Source organism: Pistacia vera, unplaced genomic scaffold, assembly GCF_008641045.1.
Source record: "Pistacia vera cultivar Batoury unplaced genomic scaffold, PisVer_v2 Contig441, whole genome shotgun sequence".
Taxonomy (NCBI): domain Eukaryota; kingdom Viridiplantae; phylum Streptophyta; class Magnoliopsida; order Sapindales; family Anacardiaceae; genus Pistacia; species Pistacia vera.
The window spans coordinates 97,094-111,107 of NW_022196270.1; the positions used below are offsets into that span (position 1 = coordinate 97,094).

A 14,014-nucleotide genomic window follows, 5' to 3' on the forward strand; every position below is an offset into this window, starting at 1 on the left:
TTACCCTAGAGAGTTATCGGTGTCTCAATAGCATCTACCTTTCGCAGCACGTTGTCGGCCAGGTTCATGATGATGAGATTGTATGCTTCCTCATCAATTTCGACTTTCTTTTTCAGCTTTTCCTCGGGCCATTTGGTCTGGTCCTTCTCTAGTGTGATTGCCACTTTGTTATGTGACAGGAGTGCCTTCATTTTCTTCTTCCATGTATTGAAATCAATGCCATCATAGTGTGTGATTTCAACCCGTGTGGTACTCATTATGTGAAACAGATAGTAATGGTGTTTGGTAATTTTGACAGATAGATTTGAAAAACAAAGGGTTTAACTCGGATTTGTGGTTATCACAAGAAATTAAGGACTAAGTTTCAAAGATTTCCCAACTCTAGACCTCACCGAATCTTGAAATCAAGAAATCCCCAAAATTTATCAAACCCTAATTTCAACAGTAAACCCTAGAATTGACAAACCCTAAATTGATGGCTCTGATACCACTGTAGAGATAATCTGCACTTCTAACACCCACAATAATCCACCAATTTCACATTCAACACACACAATCAAAAAGTTAAAGAAATCAGTAAACAAAAGACACGGATTTTTACCATGGTTCGTTTATCCTATATAAGATAAACTACATCCACGTTGAGCTCCAGAAACTCAGGAGTTCACTGCACTAAAGATTAATCCAACCTGAATACAAACATATCCAACACCCAATTACTCTTAAACATCGTATCTCTCTCTCACAACAACCTGAAATCTTTCCTATGAGAACTCTATAAACCGGTCCTCAAGACTCAAAGGGAAACGCAACCCTTAAAGGTGATTACAACCAACCACACCAAGATTACAGCCAAGAAAAATGAGATACAGAGCAGACCATTAACGCAGAATAAAGAAAACTGAAAAAATAAAACCCAACAAGTAAAAACGCAGTAGCAAGTGTAATGCGTTTTTTTTAATTCTGTTTTGAAGAGAACAAATCCTGGACGTTAGCAGCTTTACTCTTTCAATGGTCTGGATTAATTCTTGTGATAACATGCTTAAAACGGCAGCGTTGCACTAAAGGGTACAACGATAGCATTTTTGTTGCTTCACTCTAACAAAAAGGCATGGGAGAGACTGAAGAAATCTTACTCTACTTCAAAGGAAAGCCTGTGGGGACATTCGCTTCAATGGATCCTATGGCCGAGGCTTTGAACTACAATCAGGTTTTTGTGAGAGATTTTGTTCCAACTGGCTTAGCTTGCCTAATGAGGGATCTTCAGAACCTGAGATTGTAAAGAACTTCCTATTGAAGACCCTTCACCTCTAAGGTTGGGAGAAAAGGATTGATAACTTTACCCTTGGAGAAGGTGTGATGCCTGCGAGTTTTAATGTACTCTTGAACTCGCATAAGAAAAAGGAGACCTTGATTGCAGATTTCGGTGGTAGTGCCATACGAAGAGTAGCGCCTGTGGATTCTGGCTTTTGGTGGATTATACTGCTAAGGTCATATACCAACTACACTCATGATTATACACTAGCAGAACGATCTGAAGTGCGGAGAGGAATGAAGTTGATTCTCAACCTTTGTCTCTCAAATGTCTTTGACATTTTCCCTACACTTTTGTGTGCAGATGGATGTAGCGTGATTGACTAGAGAATGGGAATATATGGATATCTAATTGAGATCTATGCGCTCTTCTACTTTGCACTGAGGTGTGCCAGACAAATGTTAAAACCAGAGTGTGACGGCAAGGAATTGATAGAACGAATTGATAAGAGGATCACAACTATCAACTATCACATCAGAAATACTATTGGCTTGATTTTACACAGCTAACTAACATATATCGTTATAAGACTAAGGAGCACTCCCACACAACTGTTAACAAGTTTAATGTCATCCTAGATTGTAGTCCCAACTGGGTTTTTGATTTCATACCCTTAAGGAGTGTAATCCTCCCATTCAATAAGGCCTTATTAGGTGAGGAGTCAAACCTACCTCAAATTTTATCATAATATCAGAGCTAGGTCTGGTTGAGCTAAGTGCTTGACTAGTGGGTGAGAAGTTAGAGCCAACAACTACCTCCATCAACAGGTGATGAGAATGCAAAATGTCATATTTACCCCCCATTAATGTCTAGTCTTTTATACTTATTTGCTGCCTAAATGTACTCATTATTATTCTATTTTGATTTAGGATGCAAATGGAGGCGTTAATTGCAAAACGGAAATAATTAAATGAATTCGGATAGTTTCGACATTGTTTCGTAATCTGGGCATAACTCTCTCGTCCGATCTCCGATTGAGATGATTCAAAATTCTATGGAACTCTAAGAAAGAGATCTACAACTTTCATGTTTTGAGTTTGGAGAAATACTCGCTGCATCAAGGTTGTAATCGAGCCTGAATTTGACACACCTGCACTGCCGACATTCTGAAACATTCCAACTTGTCATGTAGTTCAAATAGGCAGATTATTACAAGAAGTTTTGAAGACCTATTGCACGTAAATTACAGCTGGAAAACACCACTTTCCTATTTTATTTTAGGACTTTATTATTTTATTTCCAATTAATTAGATTAGGATAAATGTTACTTTAGGATATTAGAATATTTTGAGAAGATTGAGTAGAATTAGAATTCGAATTTAGATATTTTTTAAGGGGATCAGATTAGGTTTGGGAGACCACGCCTCTCTCTTCTCTTCTCTAGAATTTTTCTTTCTTTTGAGTTTTATTTATGGCCATGAGCGGCTAAAACTTTTATACCTGGGTCGAAGGAAACGGAGACCTTGGAATCAATAAATCTGTGAGATCTATCTGTTTTTAGTGTTCAATTTTATGCTTTGAGTATTGGATGTTCTTCTATGCTTATTTTAATGATTGTTTCATTTAAATTCTAAGAGGCCTACTAGATTATTAATAGTTACAATCTACTGCTAAGTTAGATATCAAATCCGTAATTGTTTGATCCCTCTAACTTGTGAAGCAATTAGGGTTATTAATTTGCTGCGTCAGGAATTAGTAATCTTAAGAGGAACACTCAACTAAATTAAATGCAACTGCTTGAGTTTGTGTTGTTTAGCTTCATCGATCTCTCTAGTTCTTAAGGCTGCCACTAGATTAAATCTTTAGCGCTTGTCTAGGGTTGTTTAGTAGTAAGGTTAATTAAGATCGCTTGTTTCCTAATTAATTACAACTAAAGAGGGATAGGAAAATAGTTCCAACGGTGAATATTCAGGTATGAATTGATTTAATTTTGCATCAATGATCAGTTGTAAGATTCCGATGGTGGATGTTGACTGAGACCAAGTTTCGTTATATTAATTGATTTCGAATTGAATTGTTTTTGTTTTTGTTTTTGGCTAAGATTGTTTTCTGTTTTACTCAAAACCCCCTAGCCTTATTCACATCATCGAAAATTCGGCTAGACACTCTTCGTGGGATCGACCCTTGCTTACCCTGTTTACAGTTCAGTAGTTAGGTTAGGAAGGTTTTTAATCTTGGTTGCCTACGACAGCACACCAACAGGCATGACGCAACATATGGGCTTGACCGTGAGGGGGAGTGTTGGAGTCTCACACCGACTAAGCACGCTCAAGCCTACTGGTTTATAAGAGGAGGTAATCCTCCCATTTAGCAAGGTCTTACTGGGTGAGGAGTCAAGTCCACCTCAAATTCTATCACAACACGACTTTCCCAATGTGTTTGTGATAATGGCTTAGCTGTCAAATTAGAAATATGATCTTGCAAAATTTTCCATCGTTTTGTAGAAGAAGAAAATAATGAGTATATGGATTGTGTCACTCCAAAAAGTGTAATAGCCTTAACACATAAATTAGCATATCACAAAGAACTAAATTAAGAATGTGACAACCACATGGTGTATAAAAGGCTCTGGAATTTATATCTAATAATCTTTTTTCCACACCTTGTTGTTTGCCTTTCATAATAGACCCATTATCATATCCTTGTCCTTTCACATTATTTACATCAAGTTCAAGATATTTTAGTATACTTGTAAGTACATTAAAAAGACCTTAACCAAAAGTATCATCCACTGATATAAAATCTATAAAGAACTCTTCTATTTTTATTGGACTTATTGAAATATCTAGACATCTTAATATGAGTGACATTTGTTCTTGATGACTTGTATTTGGGGTACAATCATAAATGAAAAATATTTTGATTCTTTGATTTTTTTTTTTTTTTTAATAATGGTATTTCTTATTTCTAATGCTAAACTATTTATCAACTCATTTTGTATATTATGACCAAGATAATGAGTATGAATTTCTCCATTTTGAACACATCTAAGGTGTTATTGCATTATTGGATCGAACTCGGCAATCATTTCAATTAAACTAAAAAAATTTCCATTATTTTCTTGATAAATCTTCTCATTTGTACCACGAAATGCCAAATTATTTTTTGAAAGATTTTTTACAACTGCTATAAATCTTAGTAGTACATGCTACCAATGCTCTTTCTCTTTATTTTTTTTCTCTTGTAAATATTTATCAATTGTTTTGTTTTTAAGCAATCTCATCTTAACATCAACCCAAATGTTAATATCTATAGCATGTTCATTGCTTGTTTCGTGACTTTTAAGTTTGGCACTAAGATTTTTCCAATCTCCACACCCTTCATTTGCTAATTGAATTAATTGCATTTGATTTTAAACTAAACAATTTACAACAAAAACAAAATACTTTATCTAATTCTTTTGAGTATACTAGCCATTTTCTATCATGTTTTTTTTTCTCCATTTAGTAATTTTCGAATGTAATGAATTGTAGAAAAGTGTCTAGAATTTTCATCTCTAAGAAAATTTAAAACTTATCTAATTGGACCTTTCTCAACTAATAAATCATGTAAACTTGTGTCTAAATTATTCCACTGTGTCGAATCAGTTTTATTTTTAATAATTGTTTCATCTTTATCATTAATATTTTCATTCATGTCGATTGGAATATCTTCTTCGAAATTTTCATGATATTCTTCACTAGTATTTTATAAATTTGAATTGTTATCTTTAAAAATTTCTTCACAATTTTCAATTGATTTTTCATTTAAGTCTTCATTTGTTTTTTTTAGCATTTGGTGTTTTGTATTTATAACAAATCTATTAAGTGCACCTTTTTGGGATTGAATTAGTTCTTCTATCCTTTTTTTTTTTTTCCTTATGTTTTTCAAATCTAGATTCATACTTTCTAGTAGACATTTTTATTCAAAGAATAAATAATTTAGAACCATTAATATTATTTTGCTAAAATAAAAATAATTATAAAAACTGCAAGGATTTAGCACTTGATTCATGCTCTTTTGATTTTGCTTTCTATTGATACTCTAAAATTTTATATTATTACCTTGCATATAAATAATAATGTAAATCACACATTCGCTTGACCAAATATCACTTGCCAAACCCAAAAATAAAAAAATAAAAAATCGAAGCTTGCACAAACAAGCAACAACTTAGCATAAACAAAAAGGAAAAAAATTACGTCTATAGAGATGAGAACGTTGAGAGACAAGAGATGAGAACGTTGAGAGACAAGAGATGAGACAGCTAAGAGTAAGAATTAAGAAAATTGAACTTTTGAATAAAAGGAGAGGGATTCTGATATAAGAGACTGTCATTTGGGAGAGAGAAGAGATTGTGATTTGACATTTGAGAGATTGCAGCGGCAATATGTTTCAATGGAATGGAAAAATAGAGTTGGCAATTTGTATGTGTTTCACCGGAAAGATTTGAGAGAGATAGGCAGGAGGTTGGATTTGATGGAAAATTATATAATAATGGTATTTTTGTAAATATATGTAAAAAGTTTATGACAAATTTGAGTATTTTTTGCTTTTTTTTGGGCCCTTTGGGTTGACATGAATAAGAAATTATACAATAATGATATTTTTGTAAATATTTTCAAAAAACTTGTAACAAATTTAAACCCCTTTTTGGCCCTATTTTTTGAGGATCCTGGGCAATTGTCTCACCTGTTTAGTGTTAAGTCGGCCCCGGGTTCAAGTTTCAACCAAAGTAACGTAGAGATTATCCTAGGAAACATTTAACCAAAAAAAAAAACCTTCTCTTTTGATATATCCTTCATTTGAATCTAAATAATCTTAAGATTAATCAATTCTTTTTAATGTTTGATTAGTACTTATTCTTCTATTTTCTATTTTTTTTTTATTAAGAGTTAATTACAAAATTTATTCATATCAAAGAGATCATGACCAAACATGAACGGCAAAACTCTAACCCATTTATATCGTTTCCAATATTTTTAAAGGCCATAAAGCCCAAACATGTCCAGTCAAACAGGGCTTCTAAATGAAGTATAAATTAATTAGCTCCACGTTATGACTATAATTATTTGAGCTCTATTGAATTTCTTCAAAGGTGATTCCAAGTTCCAACAATACCTCTTTTTCTGTTTTTCATAATCTTTTTACTTGTCATATAAAACTCTGTTTCTAATTTCAATCAATCATTGACCAACTATATACTTATATGTCTGTATACAGAAATTGATGGTCATTATTTTAGGTTCTTGAATCGATTTTTCTCCTCGATGATTAAATGAAATATATATAATTCCTTGGTCTTTACGTGTATAAATGTGTGGCAGTGGAAGCCTTTGATTTTATTTCAGTTAATGGTATATGTTTATATCAATATTAAATGTATCAGGTCTTATCTCTTAATTCAATGAATGTGGCCCTCCTGATCCTTTTGTTTGGATCTCATATCAGGATCTCACATTTATCAAGTATGATATTTAAGACTAAGGTCTTTCCTTCTTATCAGACCGGTCTTTTGAGTTAGACTATCTATTTGGTTTAAGTTGTAACATTTGTGCTCTCGTTGAGAATTTAACTGCATAAAGGGTTACCTATAGATTAGATTAAGGTGTGGTACTCTCTCCTTGGGAAGGGGTATTGTATCGAATAACTGATCGATGAGTGAAGTCATTCAAAGAGGGAAAGGGCTACCGTTAGGTCAGTGTCGATAGAGTGAAAGCCAATGTTAACATTGGGCTCTTAGAGAGGGAGGAGGGGGGTTGTAGAATGTTAGAATCCCACATTGAGATTTCATACCCACTAAGTGTGATACTTAAGCCTAGAGACTCTCCCTCCTATATAGTCTTTTACGTTGGACGCTCCCTTGGACTTGAGTTCTAATGCCTTCCCTCCCATGCTCCGAATAAACCAAAAAGATTTTTATGTTTATAACCATTACTTCTTGTTTTGTTTGCATAATTATTTATGTATTTTGTTTATTTATTTCTTTTCATTCTTAAAAGCACTAAAATATGCTCTTAATTTGAATATCTCTTTTAACTTTTCACTTGTAAAATGTCAAATTAATTCACTTTTATTTTATTTTGTCTGTTTATCATCGTCTCTTTAATATCACTAACTCTATCCAATTTGTATAATTCATATCTTAATTTTGAATTGACTTTTCAACATGAAAATAAATAAACGAAGTTCAGCTTTGAATGTTTTGAACTTTTTAAAAATTAAATCTATGTTATTTTTAATTATTATTTTTAACTTTAGAAAGAAAAACTACTTAAAATTACGCTCCTTTTTCATATGTTTTCAAGGTAATGTAATTTAATTTTTGGTTTAATCTTTCGTTCATAGAAAAATCTTGGTTCTCCCACTGTAAATCTGGATATTTTAATACTCTATGTGGAAGCCACCTGGCTAGGGACCTCCACTTGCTCCTGTCTAGTTAACCCTCATTTTCTTTTTTGTTTGTTTCGGTTCAGGACAAACACGAAATACATATAAAAAACTAAAAAAAGAATGATTAACCAAACGAGTAAACGATTTTTTCCAGCAAAGGTTTGCCTTAATGATATTTTCTCACTTAAAAAGTTTTAAAATATTACTTTTTTATTTATTATATTCTCTTAATACTCAAAATACACTTTACTTTTTCAATAGATGTTCATCGAGTTATCAGAAGTCAAGATAAAAGGGTTTTTGTAAAGTGAAGGTCGGTGGATCAAATGGGGGTGACCGATTAAATATTTGCCATCGAAATCAACTAAAAATCAGCTAAGAACAGGAACCCTAGGTTTGCGATGGTTGGCAATCGGTTAAAAATCAAGTATCAAAGTGAGAGAGATTTTGTAAAGAGGAGACTGAAGGTTCAAATAGTGGTAACAGAGAAAATTTTCGCCGTCGTTTCAACTTTAAGTAATAACGAGATATTAACTTTGAAAGGGAAAGTGGTTTGAAACTTTTTTGGTAAAAAAGTGTCATTAAGGCAAACCTTGGGTGGGAAATACCTCGTTTACTCTAACCAAATTAAGGAAAGAAGTAACATAGTTAATTCAATCCACCAAATTGAAAACGTGGGCAAAGAATTTTAATTTGAACTTTAAGACTTCATTTTCATATAATCAAGGAATAATTGTTGAACAAGCAATTAGGGTATATATTCTTACAAATATAAATACCTTTTATTGTAATTTTATTTTTTTTAATGACCAGGGTGTCTAGACTAGCTTACGTGTACCTCAGCTAATCTCCTGGGATCATAAAACTACCGATTGGATAAAAGCTCTAATAACCACCCCTATTAACAATCGAAGAGAGATTTGAATTCAAGACCTATTGAGTAATACATTCAAGAGTTCCTATCAAACCACTCGATCACCCAATGATTGGTTTTTATGGTAAATTTCAGTATAAACTAATAAATGAAGTTTCAAATAACCCCTCTCTTAGATGTAACATTCCAAGGAAAATGCTACACTTACAACCTTTTCTCATAAACTTCCTCTTATAGCCTCGACGTGAAAACTCGCAATTGGTTAGTTCATAATGGGTCCTATCTGATAAATTATAGTTGACTAATTGTAAGCTGTCACGTCGAGGTTGTGAAAGAAAATTTATGAGAAGAGATTGTGGGTATAGTATTATTCTATTCCAAATATAAAACATCAAAGTAGGTATACCTTTAATGAATAAAAACCTTCTGTAAATACTTAATGAATAAATATCCTAACATGCATAAAAGTAAATACTTTAAAATAGACCGAAAGCAATTGTCGGCACCCCAAGAAGAATTTAGGCGGTTAAGTTGTCATGTTAATGGATTTTAATGCCCTCGTTGAGCCGCAATTCTGCCGTTTGCTACCATTTGCTTGCAGCCGCTGGCATTGACGTATTGCGCACCTATTCACTGCCGAACAAAAGGCTTTGAGCAATACTACTCTTACAAAGACAAAAACAAAGAGGCCATACAAAAATAATTTTTACCCTTCATCTTCATGATTTCTCTCTCTCTCTCTCCCTCTTTTTCCGTTTTTTCTTTGTTTTTTCCTTCCTAGTGATATCACTTTGTAGCTCTATTTGTATTGTCTTTGTAAGGATAGCATTTTTCAAAGACTTTTTCCCATCTAAAATAATGGGTTAATAATACTTTCCCACCCATACTTTTAAAATATCATTTTATTATTTAAATTTAAATTTTATATTTTATTTTGACATCCTTATTTCCCCAAATTATCACTATTCTCTTCCCCAGTCATTACTCATCAAAACCATTAAAACCCTACTCTTGTCGACCCTGCCAATCTCTAAAAATCGAGTGATTAAGATTTGCACAACCGTCTCTCCGAAGTCAAATTTTAATAAATCTTAACCACTAAAATCTAATATTTCACCACTAAAAGACTCATCGGTCTCCTCTCTTCAAAAACTCTAATAGTCTAAAATGAGTTTACTCTTTATTTATCATCAAAATATAAATTTAGATAGTAAAATTATATTTTAAAAGTTTATGGATGAAAAATTATTATTAAACCATTATTTGGGTGAAAAAAAGTCGTCAACTCTTTCAATACCATTAACTATCGAGTTAAGAAGCATATATGAAAAATGAACTTTAAAAATGAATGGTCCTACAATTAAATTTCGATACTTAAAAAAATTGTCATGATCAAGGTCCAGTACTCTGTGTCATGTGGTCATAATCACAGAGAGAAAATCAAATTAATAAAATTTAATAATATAGTTATCTAATTGCAAGTTGACTAAAATGTGAACCCCACTAAATAATTGAAACTTGGATCCCTCATTCATTATCTCTCAACAAATTTACAAACTAAAAGAAATTAATTATCTAACAAGAAAACTAGACAATTAGAGCCTCAAAATTATTCAGCCAGATCAATCGCTGAAAGATAAAAAAAGAGTTAATGATTTTAATTAAAGTTGCAGCCGGAGCTAGCTTCTGATAAACTTAATAATTCATCTAAGTACTCAGCTCCCAAGTCTTCCAACACCACAAAATTCTCTAACTTCTTCTCTTTCTCTTTAATCTTCTTCTTACTCTCACCTTTCTTCTTCATTGAGTGCCTCTTTTTCAATGCCAGTACAGGCGAACTTCCCTCTTCAAAGTTGCACTTCATTTCCACAAGTGATTCATAAACTTTCTGCGCAGGAAAATTGAGTATCGCCATTGAACCTCTCATCGCAAATGCAGCTTGATCATAAGCTAAAGCTGCAGCCTCAGCAGTGTCGAAGGTTCCAATCCAAACCCGTACGCCATTTCTGGTCGAGTCTCTAATCTCGGCTGCATATTTTCCCCATGGTCGCTTCCTTACTCCTCGGTAAGAAACTTCTCTCATAGGCTCCCCTTCGTCAGCTTCAGCTCTCGAACTTACTTCGTCATTGAAAGAATTTGTGGGGAATTCATTGAGAAGTCCTAGGAGGAGCATCTCTTGGGAGTCATTTTCATTGAAGGGAAGGTGTTGGTTATGGAAGTTATTGTTGAAAGTGTTTGACGAGAAAGAAGAGTCAAGGGAATTAGTTGTGGTAGAATAAGAAGAAGAAGATTGATCAGGAGAGAATTGAGCATAAGGGGATTCAAAGAATGAAGAATCCATGAATGAAAATTGAGAGAGAAATTTTGTCTGGTCTTCTTGGAAGTTTGAAACTTAAATTCGAAGGTTGAGTGTTTATATAGAGAGCATATATGATGGATTAAGAGATGAAAGGTGGCAAGAATGCATGAACATGAATGAAAGTTTTGGTCGTTGTTGGGACCCAAGGAGTTAACGCACGTGAGTCAAAAGAAATTAAATTAATGGAAGGGATACTCTCTTAAATATAGGGGGCATGGCGGCCAGGTCAGATGACAATTCAAGGTGACATAAGACGATGATTTCATCTCCATAATTGCCCACTTGGCAACTAATGTCTCTTCTCTTTGTGGCATCACTATTAAAAAGGATAATGACCTTTACATCAAGAGTAAACGACTTTTTTCCCACCCAAGGTTTGCCTTAATGACACTTTCCCGACCCAAAAAGTTTTAAAATACTTTTTTCACCTAAAATTAATATTTCATTACTATCCAAAGCTGATTCTGGCCTTGGCAGCGAAAATCCTCTCCGTCACCATTATTTGAACCTCCAATCTCTTTTTTACAAAATCTCTTTCACCCCTATATCTAATTTCTTGTCAATTGTTGGCCACTGCAAAGCTAAAGTTTCTTATTCTTAATTAATTTTTTGTTGATTCCAACAACGAATATTCAATTGGTCACCACCATTCAATCCATTAGCCTCTAGTACTCTATAAAACCCCTCTTATTCTAGCTCCTGGTAAAACGCCAATTGAGAATTCAAGGTGACATAAGACGATGATTTTCATCATCTCCTTAATTGCCCACTTGGCAACTATGTCTCTTCTCTTTGTGCCATCACTATTCAAAAGGATAATGACCTTTAAATCAAGAGTAAACGACTTTTTTCCCACCCAAGGTTTGCCTTAATGACACTTTCCCACCCAAAAAGTTTTAAAATACTTTTTCCACCCAAAATTAATATTCCGCTGCTATCCAAAGCTGATTCTGGCCTCGGCGGCGAAAATCCTCTCCGTCACCACTATTTAAACCTCCGGTCTCCTTTCTACAAAATCTCTTTCACTCCTATATCTAATTTCTTGTCAATTGATGGCCACTGCAAAGCTAAAGTTTCCTGTTCTTAATTGATTTTTAGTTGATTCTAACGGCAAATATTCAATTGGTTATCACCACTCAATCCACTGGCCTCTAGTACTCTACAAAACCCCTTTTATCCTAGCTCTTGGTAACTTGCTAAATGCTGACTAAGAAAGTGAAATATATTTTGGGTATTCGTGGAATAGAAACTTTGAGTGGAAAAGTGGTACTTTGAAATTTTTTGGGTGGGAAAGTGTCATTAAAGCAAACCTTGGGTGGGAAAAAAATCGTTTACTCTCAAATCAATACAAATCTTTCTTAAATTTTCTTCACATCTAACAAAATACTGAGACTAGCAGATAAACACATGTGAGGAGTTCAATCAAAATATTTTCTTAAATTCTTTCAAATGTACTCAACTGATTTCCCGAGACCTTGGAACTACCGACTGGATAAGAATTCTAGTTGTCACCCTTATTAGCAACAATGAGAACTTGAACTAGGGAGACCATGTTACATCCCCCTCTGACTCTTTTACCCTCAAGAAGACTCGAACTTAGAAGATCATATTAGATTTTTATTTGGTCTTTTACCATCATGTCACCCAGCGGTGGTTAATTTGTATAAAAGTTGAGTCTTTCTCTTTCACTTGAGTAGAGAGGGAGAAGTGACAAACCAGAAAAGAAGAACCCTAAAAATTAAAATGCAAAATCAAAGAAGTGATCAACAAATAAAGCTGAATCCTTTTCAAAATTATTTAATCTTTTTATCTCTTTACTAAGCCTCTACTGAACTTACAATTCTGAGCCTCACTTTTTCACTTGTAAATTAACAATAGATCCTAGAAGCTGAATCTACAGCCAACAATATCAATAATGTTAACCATTTGTTTTAAGCAAAATTTAGGCATTTCTCGTAGTTGGTATGAAAATCTAAATGGTTCATCACTGATTAAGTGGAAGAAGAGTCGCCGAGTTAATCATCAATGAAGAGAATTATTCCAAATCCTTGACTGGGGAAAAAGCCAGTAACCCAAGTTTAAATTTCACGGACACTATGATATCTGAAAGACAGTATCTCTTAGTGAATGATTGGCTGCTATTTGGTCATAGTGTATTGACCAACAATTATCTTGTAATTTAAATATACGTGAAAAGTGGAAACTCTTTGGCATCTTTTATCCAAAAAGAAAATGAGCTGATGCTTTGTACCACGATGGATTTATAAAATGAATAATAATATTGCACGAGTGTGACCTGATTAAGACACTGGTGATAAGGGCGGTCTGGCTGATTGCTTTCAAGGAGGTTGAGTCAATTCAATTCTCTTTATTAACCAAGTGGGTAGCTCCTTATTGGCTATGGCCTATATCTATGCTCAACTTTGATCAGCCTGCACCACAAGTGTTTGGTTGTCGAGAAAATATGCAAGAAAACGAAACAAACTATTAAAAAAAAAAAAAAAAAAAAAAAAAAAAACTGTAATCTATAAAGCTCCATGGCCCATCTTCTTTTGACCATTAGCCATGCCATTTGTTATGATAAAATCTTATCATATGGGGCCACCGGTGGCATTTTATATTTTGATGTATCAAATTTCTACGAAAATATACAATTCAAAAACAGTAGAAATACAAATGGATTAATAATCAAAGGTAATAAAATTTGACTGAAATTCTTGCTAAGTAACTTTTTGTATATAAATTAATAAGAATAGAGTGATCTCCTTTAATATTAAAATAAGTTTGATTCATGAATCTGAAATCCCATGCGACGTAGATAATTTTAACTTATATTGTGAGTTGAAACATTTAATCATACATCATTTTCTTTCCAAACTCAATTTTCTGAGTTGAAATATTTGAAAAACAGAAGAAAGAGATTGAAAGCATAGGATAAAATTGATAGGAGATTACAGAAGATTGGAAATGTGCATGAACCTATAGAGTTCAAAACTCTAAAAGGAAAAGGGTTTGGTGCCATTGCTCGCTTTTCTGTCCTTTTAGAATCAAAATTAATCCATTCATGGTTGCTCTTAATTTAATACATTGATTT

The 14,014-nt window shown here is 33.4% G+C and overlaps 1 protein-coding gene and 1 pseudogene across 1 annotated transcript; one reads left to right on the forward strand and one right to left on the reverse strand.

Annotated features, from left to right (window-relative positions):
- Positions 1-275: 275 nt before the first annotated feature.
- On the forward strand, positions 276-6,572 carry LOC116144332 (annotated as a pseudogene).
- Positions 6,573-10,053: 3,481 nt separating this feature from the next.
- Positions 10,054-10,930, reverse strand: LOC116144362 (ethylene-response factor C3-like). Its single transcript, XM_031429814.1, has one exon. It carries the CDS (start codon positions 10,900-10,902, stop codon positions 10,219-10,221), a length of 684 nt encoding a protein of 227 aa, XP_031285674.1. The 5' UTR covers positions 10,903-10,930; the 3' UTR covers positions 10,054-10,218.
- Between the last annotated feature and the right edge of the window lie 3,084 nt (positions 10,931-14,014).